The sequence below is a fragment of the Thunnus thynnus genome, chromosome 8 (genome assembly GCF_963924715.1).
Source record: "Thunnus thynnus chromosome 8, fThuThy2.1, whole genome shotgun sequence".
NCBI classification, from domain to species: Eukaryota; Metazoa; Chordata; class Actinopteri; order Scombriformes; family Scombridae; genus Thunnus; species Thunnus thynnus.
Genome location: NC_089524.1, coordinates 5126340 through 5144620, shown reverse-complemented (window position 1 = coordinate 5144620; position 18281 = coordinate 5126340). Strand labels below are relative to the sequence as shown.

The 18281-nt window shown below is 38.2% G+C and overlaps 1 protein-coding gene and 1 long non-coding RNA gene across 3 annotated transcripts; both read left to right on the top strand.

The window, feature by feature from the left end:
• Positions 1–688: 688 nt before the first annotated feature.
• Positions 689–7734, top strand: LOC137187355 (regulator of G-protein signaling 4-like). Of its 2 annotated transcripts, XM_067596190.1 has the most exons (6): positions 689–850; positions 1182–1298; positions 2128–2193; positions 3399–3463; positions 4927–5090; positions 6316–7734. In XM_067596190.1, the coding sequence occupies exons 1-6, from the start codon at positions 807–809 to the stop codon at positions 6559–6561; spliced, it is 702 nt and encodes a 233-aa protein (XP_067452291.1). In that variant the 5' UTR covers positions 689–806; the 3' UTR covers positions 6562–7734. The 2 variants fall into 2 exon arrangements, with proteins under 2 accessions (XP_067452291.1, XP_067452292.1); XM_067596191.1 differs by lacking the exon at positions 2128–2193.
• Positions 7735–16589: 8855 nt separating this feature from the next.
• LOC137188415 (uncharacterized) lies at positions 16590–18041 on the top strand. The gene is made up of 2 exons (XR_010929396.1): positions 16590–17795; positions 17923–18041. It is a non-coding gene; the product is annotated as an uncharacterized lncRNA (long non-coding RNA).
• The last annotated feature ends 240 nt before the right edge of the window (positions 18042–18281 follow it).

Sequence of the window (18281 nt, the reverse complement as noted above, 5' to 3'; positions counted from 1 at the left end):
AAACATTAAAACAAATTTGCTGATCATGTTGAGACAGCTACAGCAACATTTAGGGTAAACAAAATATGAAAAGAATTATGATTTTTTAAGAAAAATAATTTTTTGATTCTTTCTGAAGTTTAACTGTCGGTTAGCATAATGAAATCGCAGTTTGATTGATGTCTGTCTGCACACATATGGCGTGATTTCCTGTCAGTACAAAGCAGAAAGGTACATCAATTAGTGCACTATGAGAGTTAGTATAGATTATGCTGTATACAGTTAGTATGGAATAGAGTGGTGACCGAGCATCGTTAGGTTTTATCGCTTGCTTGACCTTAAAGTGTCAACTGCTGTATGTCATTATCCACCAGTAAGGACAAATTACAACTCATTAAATTCACTGAAAACACAGACTAGTAACAGTATCTAAGTGTGGGTTTTATCTACGCTCAGTTTGACACAGCTCTCTGTTTTTTTCCCAGAGAGGGATGACTTCAGTAATTCCTCAAATGCTTGACGCGCCTCCCTAAGTGGAAAACACCTTTTGTTTGGGTTAAACACAATCCCATCTGCTGTACATTTCCCCCCGTTTCCTCACCCTCTCTCTCTCTCTCTCTCTCTCTCTCTCTCTCCCTGTCTGGTGTGATTGGTCAGTTTTCCCTCTGTGTGCACTGTGGAGGTATAAAACCACTGCTGGGGGTGGAGACATCAGCAGCTTGCTGTCTAATACTGAAGACCACTGCTACATTATAAAGACACTGCTGCTGCTTGTTGCCACACATTTATAACAACAACACTGACTTTGGATCTTTTGACATTCCACCATGTGTAAAGGACTTGCAACACTACCGGCAACATGCTTGAAAAGGTAAGACTGAAATACTTTGAACAACAGGTGGATCAAGCTTTTATTATATTCATGCAAACGTAACCGTAACAAAATGTAGTTTTTGATATCTGAAACTATCCGTGCTACACGCTGATTCTATCCGCTTCATCTTTTTATTGATACTTGATGTTTCAAAGCGGACAGTTAACTGGAATCAGCAGTTAAAATAAAGAAAAAGAGGAACCAGTTGGCAGCTGTTCACATAAAGTAGATCTTCATACAAGTCTTTGCACAAATATTATTAATGCAAACAAACTGAAATCCTCTGACTGCTTTTCACTCACTGTCCTCTCATCTGCCTTCTCCACAGTGCCAAAGACATCAAGCACAAAATAAGTTTCTTACTTCAAAAGCCTGAACCCCAAGCAGCGGATCAGAAGCAGATGAAAGAGAAGACTGCTGCTGCCGCTGCTGCCGCCGCAAAGAGGTCAGAAGAACTTATCTGTTAGTTCATGCGGATGAAATATTTGTTCCGGTTTGTGTTTATTCTATAGATCTGACTTTGAGTTGCTCATCCAAGAGTTCAAAAAAAAAAACCAATTAAGGCACATTCACAAAGATTATGATTAAAGCTACAAAGCTTCATTCAAGCTTTGAATTAAGTTTTTGTTTCATTAAAAGGAATTTGTGTATTGTATTTCCAGCTGGATGTCTAAAGGGAAATATGATGGAGGTGAATGTATAAGCAACCACTAAGAGGATAAAAAGATTTTCTTTGTAATAAAATAAGTACTGCTTTATGATAAACATGTTCAAATTATTCATTAATCATCATAGGAGGGAACTTTAATATGAGTGTATGAAGCCAATTTTCATCAATCTAAATGCCTTTTATTCACCCTGATTATGCATCCAAACCCATTACTTTCATTCTTGCTCAGTTTTGGACACAAGTCACATTGTTTGGCCCTGAACTAAAATTTTGACGTTTCTACATGAATTATTTGAAAGGGTGATGACAAAAGAGATGAATGGGCTACTGTGGAGAGAGAGAGCGCTTGAATTGAAGCACTTTTTTGGGAAATAGATCATTTCCTGCTTGAGTTTTTGAATTTTTTTGGTTCAGTGGTGCTTTGTTTTGTTTTGAGAACAGCCTGTATCTCATTTCAGGCGTGTGATTGCACTGCAGTTGTTGGTTTGTGTCACCATAGAGAAGATTTATGACGCCTTAATTGATGTTACTTTAATTATTATTACTGTGGATGGTTAAAGGGAAACTTTTTCAACCTGGACCTTATTTTCCCATCTCATTTCAGAACAAGACTTCTCCCTGAGCGAGACTCGGTTAGACACAATAACAAACAGACCGGATCAAGCAAAAGGTAAAGAAAAAAGTTTTATTTCTTTGTATGGTCCCTTCCACAATGTTATCAGACACTTATAATAACAATCTGAGACTTTCAGTGACAAAAACAAGCACTTTTAATGGACGTAGATCGACGGTGTGCTTTTTCCCCCGTTGGATTACATCACAGCCTGTTTTGTAGCTGTCGGCTGCAGCGCTCTCGCTCAATACCGGATCAATTTCACAAGTTATTGACTCTATTAGTCACTTAGACACAAAAAGATGGGAAAATAGGGTTCAGGTTGAGAAATACCAAAGTTTCCCTTTAAATTTAGAGATATAATTACATTTGCTGAAGAACACATTATATCTTATTTGGGACTCAATGACCCGTCCTCAGGCTGTGTTTCCTCAGGATGCCTCTGATTGGTCTTTATGAGCAGGTCAACATCAACAACACTTACCCTGACCTTTCCCTTTCAGCAACATATAACTCATTCAGACACACTTATAGATAATCAATATTCAGTTCTCCTGCAATAATCATTCAGCAGCAATATCACTCATTCCATTCACAACACAGACATGCTGTAAAACATACGTGACGTGCTTTATTGTAGTGCTATGAATATACGGTACATCGCTCCTCTCTCATTGGGATAACAAGTATTGATTATTGTCATTATTTCAGATGTTTGCACGGTGATGGTGCAATCTTTAAGGAAGGATTATTGCATTTATTGATATTACTGCTGTGTTAATGTCACATGACGCAGGCTGGTATGATTAGATTTACTGCCATTATTGGTCACTGCAGCAAGCATCTGGATGCTCATCTTAGAACAAAAGGAAAAAACCTCCCTACAAAGCTGTCTTATTATGATGGAAATCAGAAAACAATATTTTAAATACAGATTTTTTAATTTGGGTGGGATGGCAGCAAGACAGCAGCTTGGTATGTGTGCCTATTAGGTGGAGGAAGTAAAGCTACAAAAGTTATTATTATTACTATTATACAACCACATAAACAGTTTTATGCAAAATGATGTATGGAAATACATGCTTCTGGTGATTAAAAATAAAAACATTTGCGCATCCCTGTGCAGTGTTATTCATTGGTTACATGAAAATAGTTTCATGCATCAAAATTCTTTCCCTTATTGTAGCTTTTCTGTATAATTCTCAATGCGAAGTCTGTACAACCTCATTAAGAAAAACGTTTTTTTTTTGTCTGTGTTTCAGGGTGCCTACTGCAGCTGAGGTAGAGAAATGGAAGGAGTCTTTCAGCCACGTGATGAACAGCGAGAGTGAGTGTCACATTAAAGATTCACACCTGAAACATGTAACAGGAACAAAGCTAACGTTCAAATTCAAAGCAAACCCAACGGACCTTGTTTGATACTAATAATACTGATCCTAACTGTCAGGCGGATGCTTGACTCATTAGATCTCCAGCGGAATCTCTCTCGGGGGGTTTATATAAAAAAAAAAACTAAATATGAATGTTCTCATGTGATATGATGGGGCTGTAATCATGGGAATATTATCAGACAAGGCTCTGACCTTCACATTCTTTGCTATTGGTCGCCGGAAAGGTTTTGGTGATCTCAATAATGAGTGCTCAATCTTTTCCATTCATTGAAAGACACAAGATGAAAACATTAAGTAAATTATTTAATATAAATATGAAATATAATCTTAAAAAGCTGGTTAATGTTATTAATTCTTTTGTAAAATTGACAACGTATTTAATTGCAACAATTTAAGACAAATTACGTAAAATACAGTCAATTCATGACCTAATGACAGTGTTGGTTTTATACTGGTGCTAATTAAGAAGCATCATCCTGTTCCGATACGCTGTGATCATGATGTATATGGAAAAGTTAAGAGGCTGGAACACACACACACAAACCTACACATTAAGCACACACACATACAACACTTTCTCATGCTCTGGTCCTCTGCTACGTGTCTCGAGGCACTACCGAACAGCCCCTCAGGGCATGCTGACCAGTGCCGAGTGTGTATGTCTCTGTATGTGTGTGTATAAGCCCCCTGAGAATTGAATTGCAGTGTGTGCTTGTGTGTGTGTGTGTGTGTGTGAGTGAGTGGACACAAAAGGGGAGCAATGGCCTTGCGGGAACCAGCTGAGTTCTGACCTGCTACGTTCCATGACCCTATCCACTGAACTCCAACATCATCATCATGTCTTCCTTCTGCCTTTCTGACTTCATCTGTCAGCTTTTTTTATTTCTCCAATCGTTTTTTCCTTTCTTTTTTTTTTTTTTATCTCATCTTGGCTTCAGTTGTCTCCCCCGTATGTCGTTCTGTTCTGTTAGTCATGTAGGATTTCGGATAGCTGTATTGCTTAATAGAAAAACACTAATTTGTCTTGTGTATCTAAAATCATCAGGATGCAATTATTGCTGCTAGGTTTGACAGTATTATTATCTTTTTGATGAATATAATGGTTCAGAATAATTACAGTGCTTTCATGCTTCCCGGATTCTCTCCATGCTGTGTTTATTTTCTCTTGTAGGAGGATAAATAAATTGGAAGTACTCTTTGCATCGATTGCTCAATATTCTAACAAATTTCTATAGCCAGAAAATCCGGCCAAAGTCCTGTCAAATCTAAAGACACAAAGCATAAAAAGGCATTGTTGAGTCTGAGCTTTCTGGTTATGTTATGATTCTTAACTGTAATTACTCAAAGGTCTATAAGGTGCACAGGATATTAATGTCTCTCTGTTCTCTCTTTGTTTCAGCGGGTCGTACGGTCTTCACCAGCTTCCTGAAGTCAGAGTTCAGCGAGGAGAACATTGACTTCTGGCTCGCCTGCGAGGACTACAAGAAGAGCACGACTTCAAAGTTGACGACCAGAGCCAAGCAGATCTACCAGCAATACGTTGAGGCTGATTCTCCTAATGAGGTAATGAGTCTTGTCTGTACCGAACTGTCAGCGAGCTTGTAAAGTATGTGAAAATGTAACGATATTAAGGATGGATCTGTAATAAGGGAGATAAAGAGGATTGGATAGCAAAGGTGATAGAGGTGAAAAGAATGCCTTTGAAACACACTTCAAAGGCATTGCTGTAAATCTTATTAATGCAAGTGCATATTCTCCTTCAGTGCAGTGAATACTTAATTAAATACTTCACAAAGCTGTGAATACACGCATGAATAACACTGCTATACTGATGACAATTCGGTTAGCTGCCTGATTAAAGACTAAAACTCTAACTCTAAGTTGGATGTGCATCATAGATGAAAGAAATTTGGATCCCAACTCAGTTTATGTCTTTGGATTTAAAGATTGTAATGTAAAGAATATAAAGATGGACGACATGACAGCTCCCCAGAAGTGAAGCCAAAATGTTTTGATTGCCCCCTGGTGGCTGGTTGTAGTATAGGTCGTAAATCCCGCCCTCTCCATGTTAGCAGATGGTTCATCGGCCAAACTTAAAAATCAAAGTGCACTTCAAATACATTTTTCCTGAAGATGGTTTCTATCAGTTTAGGCAGGTCTTATTACACTGATGTTTGTTTAAGTGCTCATTTTTCTGATAAGTTTGTTTTTAAATTTGATGATATAAAAAGGGGGGTGTGATGTCATGATTGACAGCCGCTCTCAAACCTCCATCAGATGCTGAAGATGAGCCAAAAGGCCTCAGCAGTCCCCGGAGGAAGACGCTAATATAAGTTTTCATTTGTCATTCACAACCAGCTGTAGCTGCTAGTTACAGACTGGTTTTGGCTGGTTTACCGCTCCATCGCGGGCGCGGGACAGTCATCCTGCTCCCCTGACTCTATTGCGTAGACTCTGGTTGCAAATGATGTCACACAGGCAAGATAGCAGCTCCTGGAAATTAGATATTTTTTATTACTTTTGTATAGCAGCAAAAAGTGCTGTCGTGTTGTCCATCTTTACAGTCTATGGGATAAAAAAGACAAAAATGTGTTTTTTCCCCTTTTATATAAAAACTATATCACTTTTTCTTTCAACTGTGGCATTTTCAGTGGTGTCTTAAAGGTTTATCTGTGTTTATCTGCACTATAATTCCCTGCTCTCCCAGTGGTCATGCTCTTGAGATGCCAATAGATTTTGTCTTCACTATCTTAACCCATCATTTCTTCTCCTCCTGTGTCACGTTAAGGTGAACCTAGACGCAGCCACCAGAGAAGAAACGAGACAGAACGTGGAGAACGCCTGCCCGTCTTGTTTCAACGAGGCTCAGAAGATGATCTACATTTTGATGGAGAAAGACTCCTACAGGCGTTTCCTCAACTCCAAACTGATCCAGGACCTGTCTCAGACACACTCCGACACCGCTCAGATGAAGAAGAAGAAGAATAACTGTGACTGTACCGAGAACAGGCAGGCGTTAGCAGGTGGCGCCTAAACAGGAAGAAAGAAGGGAAGGCTAGAAGGAAGTGCCAAAGACTGAAAACGTATATGACAGACAGACACTGGTAAAGATCGGTTTGTTTTGTGGAGAGTGTTTAGAGTTTAGGGAAATTCGGTGTCTTACAAGGTAACTTAAAGGTGACTTAAAGGTTAATGTGAAATGTTGTTCTTTTTCGATAATTTGACTCCTGCTTCCAAAGGACTCGCAAACTATACAAGGCAGGGTTTTTTTTTTCTTTTCTGTATTACATTTAGAAAAAGTTAAATGTTTCAGTGTCTCGATGGTTAATAGTGACTGATTAAACATTTGATAGTTTAATGTACGATATAAATACACAGGACATGTAAATGTTTGCATTGTGAATGCTTAGCTTTTGCTTCTGTTTTCACTGCAAAACATAACCTGCTCACGGCCAGGTTATATTGATAGTCATAACAGAAAACAATCCAGAACTACCTCTGCCCAAAAGACACACCTTTAAACAACATTTTGCATTTGGTCAAGGGAACAGTGTTGACAGTTTGTTTTATCTGAGTAATGACAATGTAGACTGTCTGTATATCTTTTAAGTAGTTTATCAAGTTATTTTTAAGATTAGACAGTTAGTTATGGCCATAAGCAATCTAGTATACTCCTACTTTTAAACAGTGCCATCATATTGACTCAGACAGTTAAAGGCTTTACATTCGCTAAAATTTTAACTTTCTACTGAGTACTTGATACATGTTTGCACAGCATCTCAAAACTCTACAGACATACTGACACGATCTCTACACTGTGCAAATGTAGCCTCTGTGCATTTCTAGTGGGAATTTGAAGCATGCTTTATATTTTAGTGCAGTATTGATTTCCTATTGCATGCCACAGTGTTACCAAACATAAGGAGAAATAGTGAAATTGCGACTCATGGTGATTCTTTTGATTGATCCCCTCTAAGTCTAAACTGTCTCGTTCAGATGTTTATTACTGTTTGTTTCTGCAGGGTACACAATAGTGTGTTCACTTTAATATCTTTTGGTGGCCTTGCATACTAAAATGTTTTATTAAAATGTATAATGTGATTGATTGCAGGCTAGATACTGTATGTAGAAATGAATTAAATTATGTCCCTGTTCTATTTATATCCTATCTGTGACTATTCACGAATAAATGATATATGTTGGATAATGAGAACTCTGCGTGTGGTTCATCGAACTCTGAGAAAGTGTGCACATCTGAAACTAGACTAAGAGCCAAATCCACAAAAGGATTGCATGGCTTTTGTGGCTGCTAAACCTGTGCAAATGAGCCAAAAAGACAGCATGTAATTCACAAAGCACCCTCAAAGGGTGAAATGCACCGCAAACTGTGCTGCTAAGCAAATAGCGTCATGGTGCCTCTGTGCCATTTGCATGGATGTAAATTTCTATGTAACTAAGCCTTATTGCATGAACAGTCTAATTCACAAACAGCAGCACTAATGCCACACACATTTAGGATGCAGATATTAGCGTCTTCAGATAGTTTTAACTGCGTGACTTTCAGCTTCTTAGAAATAGTAATGTCCTGACAGCTCTGATGGAGCTCATCCATACTGTAAGGGGCTGCTTTATTACAAACAATTCCACCGTATAAACCTGGAATCTGTGTGTAACAGCTGACCTGATGTGTGGCAGAACACAGAATATTAATAACCATCAGATCCTGACCCATCTGATGTTAATGAAGTTACCTGCATGCGTAAATGCACACAGCCTCTTTCTCAGTTTGGAGACGCACTTATCAGTTCAGCTGCTGTGTGATGCTGCAGACAGAACATCAGGTTACATTCACCTGAACATTGTTGTAACACATTTCAGACCTGCCTGAGTCACATTAATAGCTGTAATAGCCTATTTTGATGGACATTTCAGTAGATGTGTATGTTATAGATGTGAAATACTAGAGAAGTAAAAGAAGCAAAATATGTGAAAATTGTTTTGTTATATTGGAGAGCTCTGTGTGTGTGCACCTCTGCTAATTAAAGATGTGCAATTTGAGGCTTTTGTGTTCTCTGCAGTCTTCATTATAGACTAATCTGTGTGCTGAAATGTGGACAAAAGCCTGAAACACTGGAAATTGCTTTGCTCACTCAAACAGATGCAAAACAAGGGTAAATTGCTCCCAGTTGCAAAATTTTACGAGGGTGTTTGCGCCAGCATATCATCGAAATCTTTTGTGAATAGGACCTTAAAACGGGGCAGATTGTGGGGTGCAAATGCTTTGCAACGTGGGCACAGTGGTGCTTTGTGATAAATGCTGAACTCAGCATGCAGCATGCTCATGACAAAGTCAAAGGGTTTGGCCGGCGATTCTCTATATTTTTCTTAATATCAACAAATCTCACCACACAACAATGAACTGACTTACTTACAAGTGTGTATCCGCAGTCTGATATATCTTATTCCTCTGTGCCGAAGACCTCTGTTGTTGTCAAAAAACTATTAAAAACACGTCAGTGAACCACACTGTTAAACCGGGTGACACCTTCCTTCACCAAAGAGAGTTTTGGGCATGTTAGTTTGTTTAGAAACGGCTCCAAAGACTAACAGTGATCACATCTTCAGTCTCCGTGTGCAGGAACGCAGATCTGTTTGCATGTTTATTAGTAATGTTTATTTATTTTATTTTGTTTGTGAGGGACAATGTACAATATTAAACATAAATCTTACCATTTGATGTATTGCCCGATAGCTGTTGAGATATATAAGTCTGGACCAAAGTGGAGGACCAACTAACATTACTTAAGCTAGTTTTCAATACAAATCCATACAACATTTTTCATTCTCCTCCTTCTTCACTTTCTAGCAGGTCATGAATGTCATTATTTTAACTTTTTTTATGATCTCGACTTCAAGCTTCACTTCTCATAATTACAAGAATTACCTCACAATAAAGCTTGTTATGTCAAGATTCAAAGACAATTATTGTGTGATTTTAAAAAAGAACAAACTTCTCTTCTGTTCCTGACATAATTCAGACTGTCCTCTTGTAATCACATGGTAATCATCTATAATCAGCAGACATAAAACGTTCTCTGCAATCTCCAGCAGCGATTGCGTAACATCTATAGATTAGAGATGATTATCTCATCAGAATCTATTATCTAATAATCACAAGACACACAAAAAGGAAGCTTTTTATATCCAGACATTTTATGTTCAAGACATGAACAAAAAACAACTACACAGGTTAGTTAGTTCCAGTGTGATCTCATGGGATGGCATATAAATAGCACACCAATTTCAATTTAAGGACATTTTGCGTGCCATGTCTACGCATTTTAAACTTTTTGTATGTTATATGTTGTTTCATGTGTGTTTAACGTTGTTGGTTAAGTTTAGGCACAAAAACCACTTGGTTAGAGCTAGGGAAAGATCATGGTTTGGGTTATAATGATCAGTAAAAATGTGATGGTAAATATATCAGTTTAGTCTCAAGCAGTAGTTCTGCTGCTATCTAGCCATCCACCCAACCTACCTCCTCCCAATAAACCAAAATCACCTGATAAAAGAAAATAACATCACACTATATTGACTTCATCTGAAATATGTCACTTCAAATGTAACTATAGTTCGCTTTTGGCAACTGAATTTATGAACTAAATGTGAAATGACATTTGAAAAGCAAAAAATTACGTAGTGATTACACGCAAAATTACTTAAGAAATGCGTGTTATCCATACACCATTTGGTGAGACCAGGCTGTTGATTACCAACCAGACTGGTTTGCAATGTCTTGAGCACCTTTTTCTTACAACACTATGTTATTACAGACATGTAAGACTTTGTCTTATACTTTACACTAACCCAACATTTTCCACATTTTAAAGCCACAGCTCAGTTCTCACAGCTTAAGCTTGGCCTTTCAATTTTCAATTCCATCAAATATGGTTGGAATCTGTCCTCATATTTTAGGTCTTGGCTATGTTGAAGACTGATTTACCCCTTAGACTTATTTATTTGGATTTACCTCCATGAAGGCTGTTTACTGCAGCTGTACAGCCACAGCCTGACACCATGCCTATTTAAGGGCAACACATTTGGGAGCATGATGAACTATACGGTAAATAATCTTTCTTAAATCTAATCTTCCGCACATCTAACTCTAACTGCCAAAGAGAGGACAGAAATGCTTAAATATTTACTGTACATTTAATTCCTTCTGCCTGCTTCTCTTCTGAGTAAAGGCACAGAAATAGATTCAAGGCTACCTAGATAGTTTTTAGAGGCAGAATTTATAAAAAAAAAAAGAAAAGAAAAACACCTTGAGTCTTAGTTAATAATCCACCTTCAACACAGATTAGTACTTCAGGAGTTTTTCCATGCAGGCCTAAAATAGGCTAGTCTTTGAAAACATCCTGAGCATGCTGAGCTGATGCTGCACTGCTGATTAATGTATTCTTTTTGAGAGGAGGATAGCTTTATCACTGAGGCAAATATTTTGGCATTTTCAAACCAAATGACTCCTTCAGGAAGAGTCATGCATAGATGGAAGGAATGAATACATACAGGCTCACTTCTGTCTGATATAGTACAGCTCGACAGCCTTAGTGTGCTTGAATGTTTGCAGCTAAACCACAGGAGTATTAAAGAAAGTGATAAATCCATTAGAGCTGGCGTGCTTGTGTGAATCCTTATCTGTAATCTAAAATGAATGAGCGTGTAGGAGTAGTTAAGAGGACTCTCTTAGGGAGTCGGCTGCTAGGATTTGGACCACAACCATGAAATTTTGGACTGGAGCTACAAATGGCTGATATTTCTGTGGTGATATTCAAAATTCAAATTTGAACAGGATTAAAAACATTCTAAAGGTGAGAAAAATGTAGTATTATATCTAAGGCTGGGTGCAAATAAATGTCATAGAGAGATGCAATAATCTCTAGATGGTTGCACTAAACACAAAAAGTAAGAAGACCACATGTGCTTTTTTTATCTGTGTGAATGTCGGATTTGAAAACAATGAGAAAAACTCCTGCACACTGTCTGACTTACAGCTGGACTGACCTTTATCGGGTACATATGGGCAGTATCAGAACATTTCCATATGAGCACTTTGAACTAACTCAAAACATCACCCTCCAGGTTAGTCAGTGACAAAAGCAAAGCAAAGACTAGAAAAACAGAAAACAACACAAGGGCAAATACGCCAATAAATCTTACAATATTATCATACATAACATATTATGTAATCCATACCCTCTATGGCACGGTGTTTCCCTCAGGCAACAAAGCACCTTTTTGACCTCACGCTGCCCCTATACATAAAAATCACAAGACACCTCTGTATCCAATTAAATGAGGGGTTGAAGTGGGTTTGACCTTTTGTCTGGAGGTGGAGCAGGAAGCAATGTGACGTGGTGCAGCAACTGGTAAAAAAAATTAACATGTTTAAATTCAAATAACTTTATATAAAAATATATGCATGTGCATGAATATGTAAATAGTAATAGTAAATATTTTTTCATTTGTTGCCTCAGGGCAACATTATGCAGTTAGACCAGTCTTGTTAGGCCATTATCATGCATGGAGATGTGCTGGGATGCGTAGTTATGCATTGATGCATTGTGCATTGTGTGTGTGTGTGTGTGTGTGTGTGTGTGTGTGCGTGCATGTGTGTTTGTTGATGAAGAAAACACTTTATATGGTTATATTTGTCACTACAAATGTATAACATTATATACAAAAAATGCAAATGTGGGCATAATTTCTATTTATGGTGATAAATAGCATAGGGGTAACCATCTTGGAATATTGCAGTGTTTCTCCCCTTGTGAACTCCTGTGTTGAATGAATTTGCAATATCTCAAATTGATACAAAGCTGAAACTTGTAAAACTATGTAAACTATGTAAAAATTTTAGGCAAAAATGGGAGAGCAACAAATGATTTCCTCAATGCTGGCATTTAAATTTCGTTGTACAATTATTTCACATCTACAAAGAATTAAACAATTCTACTGTTTGGGCTTCCTGCAGAGTATTATAGTGGACACTTTGCTTGAATAAAGAGCAACACCTTGCAAACATCACAAGAAGTTATGACATCTATATTAAACATTAAGCTTCACGGAGCAAAGGTGTATCACACATCAAAGGTCATATGTTTCATAAAGTAATTGTTAAAGATCACATCCAGACATGTTTTCAGACAAATAAAAATACTCTGCTTGCAAAAATAATGTGTGTCTGGTATAATTTTAACATAAAAAAGTTCAGTTAACCAGTTAGAAAATCTTAAAATGACATCCATCTCTTCTACCTCATTGAAAAATGTGAAGAATCTATAAATATGCAAATATTTTTTACATTCCAAAAGTTGACTGCTGGACTCAAGATGTCTCCTCTTTCACTGAAAAGTCCATTCTCGGTGCATGAATTTTCAAGTTTCCACATCACACTTGTGTAAAGTTGCATACTGGAGCATGATTGGCTCCAAACTGATGTCACAAATAATCCACAGGTGCACAGTGAAGCTTAAACATCACAGTGACATAACAACAAGCAAACACACTGTTGAGTAGAGGGGGACTTAAATGATGCTGTGTAGTAACTAAATTGATCAGGAGGTGAGATATGTCACAATCTGTGTGACTCAGAAAAAGAAAAGTAGATCATTAGCTCCAGGACTGGCGCTTTCTTAGAAAACATGACCTCATGGTGTCCAAGTAGTCGTATAACTAAGAAGTCCAAACAATAAAGCCATCACAGATTTCCTTCAACCCCACCCTTCTGCCTGTCCTATCAAACCGAAACGCCTCAATCTTAAAAGCTGATATCCCATTGGTTTACTTTAAATCGTTTCATTACTGTCATGACACACCCTAACATCCTCTTCCAACAGGAAATCCATCACAGCGAGGAAGTAATGACCATTGAAGTTTTGATTCCACAGCCCATGTGTGTGCAGAGGGATTTCCCACTATTGATCACACAGAACACTACAGGACACATTGCATTTTCATTTTAGAGAAGAGAAACACAGAATCTCATTTCAGGGTTATGTTATAGGCCTATATATATATATATATGTGTGTGTGTGCGTGTGCTGTTTTTCGCCTGCAGCTGTTATACTAACCAGCGTCCGTCCAGGCTCCGACTCTCAGGCCTGAGCGCTGCTTCATTCAGCAGCTAACCTGCTTATCGCTGGATGTTCTCTCCTGCCTTCCAAACGCCAAGCAGCTGTGAGGCCTGCTAATTAAAACCTGACAGAAGGATCTGGTGCTCTAATGTGATCATGCGTGCAAGGAAGCACGTACACGCAGACGCATGCAAAACCACTTATCTGTAGAGCACTAACACACACGCGCGTGCACACACACACTACATACAGTCCATACATCCCTGGGGCTGCATGTCTGGATCTCTGGTTTATTGTCTAGAGAAGTTTAGATAATAAACACTACAGGGTCAAAGTGATTCATCTCACTGTGGTGTCAGTCTTTTTGTTGTTGCTGTGCTGTATTTATGTTCGTGCTGATGCTAACATCTGTGCAAGGTTTGTGACAGCCTCGAGACGTGTTTTGACACTTGTGAGTGAGCAGTGATAATAACTTCATTAAGCATTTATGGGGCATTTATATAAAGGGGATATTTATATCAGTTTTCCAAGTAAGAGTCCATATCTGTGTGTAAAATCTATTTTGTTGACCTCGCTATGTTGCTTCTAAGTTCCTATAAACATGTTCCACTCTGACTTTGTTTAATGGGTTTTATTTGTTAGTCTTACATGCAACTGCTAGAAGCTTGCCTGATGGTGATATTTTTAGTTTTCCTGGTAAGATAAACATTCTACTTTGCATATGCATAATGATTTTATGATATTAAACCAAAAGAATCAGAAAAAAATAGCTGGAAGAAATCCACACATCAGGGTAACACACACAGAGAAAAACTACATTTTGAATTATACAATAAAGCAGTTTCTATTGATTGTTTTGTGCATGGATGTGACACTGAAGTCATTGGTCTATGGTGAAAAGACATGGTTTTTAATTGTATGTACCAAGAAATACATTTATACCCAGGCCTGTTCTTGGGAATTTGTGCATTTTCCATTAGTCATAGTTAGATATCGATGGCCAAAGCACAAAACCTCCTATCTGCATCTGAATTTTCTGATTGGCGGATTTCACTTTGGATGATGAGAACAAGGAAGGCTGCTCATATTCAGTCTGTCTGCAAGATAATCCCGCCCTTCGTTGTGACAGAAAAGTCACACAACTTAGACAATTTAGAGCATCGTTTTGTAGAACCTCTTCCAACTTGCACCAAGTGCAAAAGCTCCTATCTGCACTTTGCGAGGCGTTAATATCTAATCGGTATTGTTAAAACGTAATATAATAATATAATCCAAAAACAGTGTATTATGTGTTGGGTATCCTTAACAAATAGCATTCTGCAAGAAAACAAGTTTTTTTTAGTTTTCTCAAAAAAGTGCATTTTTCAGATAAGAGGTTTTGCTCTTCGGCCGTCGATATACTGTAAAGTAGCTGGTCAACAACTTCATGGATTTATATGAACGATGATACTTCTTTTATAAAGTTTCTTAATCTGTGTAATGTTTGTACAACAGAGGCATCATTATACATGGCTACTTTATTTGAGCCTCTTCAGTCATATTTACAAGTAACAGACTGAGGAAGGAAACTTGTAGTGTGGCATTTAGGATTCCTGCATCATCAGGGTGTGTACGTTGTCATAAACATAGAGATATATGTGTGCAGAATGTAGCTACGGACATCTTTTTTTATGAGAAATATAAAAAAACGTACAACATTTTATTGCACAGTCATGGCTTGACTTTGGCCTATGAGCCTGCCTTTTTATGAACTCCGCCATATCAGTTCAATCATATTATCCAACCACATGAATATGAGACTTTGGGGAATATTAACTGCAATCTTGGCAGTGAATACTCATTTTTACAGTTTTCTTTCCCTATTTGAAATAAAGAGAGGACCTCCCATCTCATTTAACCTGCATTATTGAGGTGAAACAGAAATATATGCCAAGAGATAAAAATCCTCGTTCTGACTAATGAAAAATTGTGCTGCTGTTCCTTAAATAACCTAAAGCCTCAGGCTTCAACTCATTTGTTAGGTAACCTTATTATGTCATATGCTTTGCTCTTCCTCTGTCCTTAATTATTTGCTGAGTTAGTCATATTTTGACTTTGCAATTGTGTTAAAGAGCAAAGGGCTAAGGCTATCGATAACGCTCAGATTACATAACCTGTGCTATCAGTGTAAATATAATTTGCTCAAATAATAATGGGCTGTTCAATTTAGTGGACAATGACCAGCATTTTCTCCATTAAGAAAAAACTATGAAACATTTTACAGGCTATTTTCAAAGGAGTGTTTGACACTCAAAAGTTCATTTGCATCCTCGTGTTTTGATGTGTATTTTCAATTTGAGTGGCAAAAACCAAAAATATGATAAAAGTAGAAATAACGCAAAGAAGTTGGTGTATCAATACCAACTGCATTGCAAACTGGAAACTTCTTATATATCTTTGCATGATTTGCAGTTCAAAAAAACTCCTTATTTATCTAATACTTGCTCTTTATGCAGCCCCTCAGTTCAGCCTCTGTCTGAAACAGGCCGTTTTAGCTCCTGCCTCTTTAAAGGTGTAGTTTGTAGGATTTAGTTGCATCTAGTGGTGAGGTTACATATTGAAACAAACTGAATACCCCCACCCCCTCCTCTTCTAAACACAAAAGGCCCAGAGTTTGGTTTGTCTGTTCTGGGCTACTGTAGAAACAATCTGTGACACAACCTAGCATGTACACGACCGAAAATAACAAAGCATGATATGTCCACTTCACTTTCCATCACTTGAGGTTTAACTGATGCTGTTTTGTTTTATTTAATGACACATAAATGTGTTTTCTTTTGCAGATTTTTCCAGAAATGTGTTTAAACTTTGTGCTACATTTGTATGGAAACCTAACTAAAGACCGCTCCAAAATTAAAGCACTTTAGAGGATCTGACAGCGTGTTGAGTGAATGTTAAACACACAGGAAGCCTGATTATACAACAAGGTGCAGCTGGTTAGGCAGGCAGGCGGCAGGTTAGGAGATAATTAGCAGATAAGGAGCATGTGTGAAGGGCAGCCAGACAAACAGAGTGTGGCTGGTGGGCAGTTCACCAGAGTATCACTCAGCAGTACATTTGGTCAGATTAACAGCTGTAGAGTGCACTCCGTTTTAAAGTGTCGGGTAGGAATAAACAGGCACACTGTGGGATGCACTCTCCATCATAAACAGGAACTGTCACCATGGATACTACTGTCCGGCCCAAAACAAAACAAATAAAAACAAAAAATACATAAATTGAAATTGAATTTTCATCATATCGCCCTCATTCTCCAGAACAAGCTTGTGTTTTGTGGTAGCAGAACATCATATGTCGGTCAACACAGTGCTGGCTCATTGTCGGAAGGGTTTTGAGTTCAATTCTACTTTCCGCCATCTGGTATGTATTAATATGGTGAACCCTCCACACAGACAATTTAGGTCAATTGGAAACGGTAAGGATGTCAGTGATTATCTGTCTAAAATGGTTAATTGAATAATATTCCCTTGTGTCTCTCCCATTATTTGCCATGGTTTATGAGCTGGTCATCACACAGTGTTTGGGATTGCATCACCTTCCTTTCCAGGTTAGAAAGATGATCAATTCTGTTGCATCATTTGTGATACAATATAATGTGACCCAAAACCTGGCCTTTCAAACTTGCGATGTATTGAACAGGACATTTTTAACAAATAAATAGTCTTGCGAAAATCTGTTTTTGTCACTTACTCCTCCTTAGCACACAAATTGGCACACAGAGACTGGTGGGAGGACCTGTGGATGCAGACTCAGGTGCAGAGACCATGTCGTCCTCAGTGCTGGAGTGGACTACTCCTCCACTGTGTTCACCAGTCTGTCCAGGCTGCTACTTGCAGAAAAATGCAGGCGATAAGCCTGAGAGTTCATTAAGTGAAGGTGTAAAGAGTGCAGAGAGATGCACACCCTTGGATGACCAGATTGCTACCCTGTGGAGATCCAGCTGTTGTATTTTTTAGGAGGTGGAGATCTGATGATTTCCTCAGCACCAGTCTTCTGCTGTTGTGCAGCTTGGTTCATTGTATCATGCGTTTCTCCCCATGTTGGATGGTCCAGCTGTGAAAATTGTTGTTTTTACACAAAATCTAATGCACAGGTGCATTTTGTTTCATTTCCAATTTCATTTTGTGATTTTCAATCTATTATTATCTCAAACATTTGAGGAAAACGTCCCGTCTTCCCTCTGCCTGACATCATAGAACTGCTTTTTTTGTTTTGCGTAGTGCTCTCAGAAGACCAGATGAAACTGTGGATGCTTCTCATTTGTCTAATTGTCTCCTCACTTAACTCACTCATGTCCTTTCCTCCAATGAAAACACTTTCTAATAAATGAAGAAAGTTGTTTATGGTTCCTTTGTTGATCAGACCTACAATTAACAGACAAATAAAATATAAAACTTGGGAGTGACACACTTGACTTTAATCTGCAATCTGTCTCCACTCAGTTATGATGTGATGTATCAGATCAGTCCGATCAGCTGTAGCGTCCAATCGATAACTGATATCCAATAAGGGAGCATGTCAGCCCGTAAAAGCCTTCCGTGAAGGCTGCTCTCGAGTATCCTCACTCATGGCTCCTCAG

Bases quoted from the DNA above. Each gene is read 5' to 3' on its own strand.
- LOC137187355 (XM_067596190.1), top strand. From the start codon at position 807: ATGTGTAAAGGACTTGCAACACTACCGGCAACATGCTTGAAAAG. The intron at 851-1,181 runs GTAAGACTGAAA...CCTTCTCCACAG, and splicing joins CCGGCAACATGCTTGAAAAG to TGCCAAAGACATCAAGCACA. The intron at 1,299-2,127 runs GTCAGAAGAACT...ATCTCATTTCAG, and splicing joins GCTGCTGCCGCCGCAAAGAG to AACAAGACTTCTCCCTGAGC.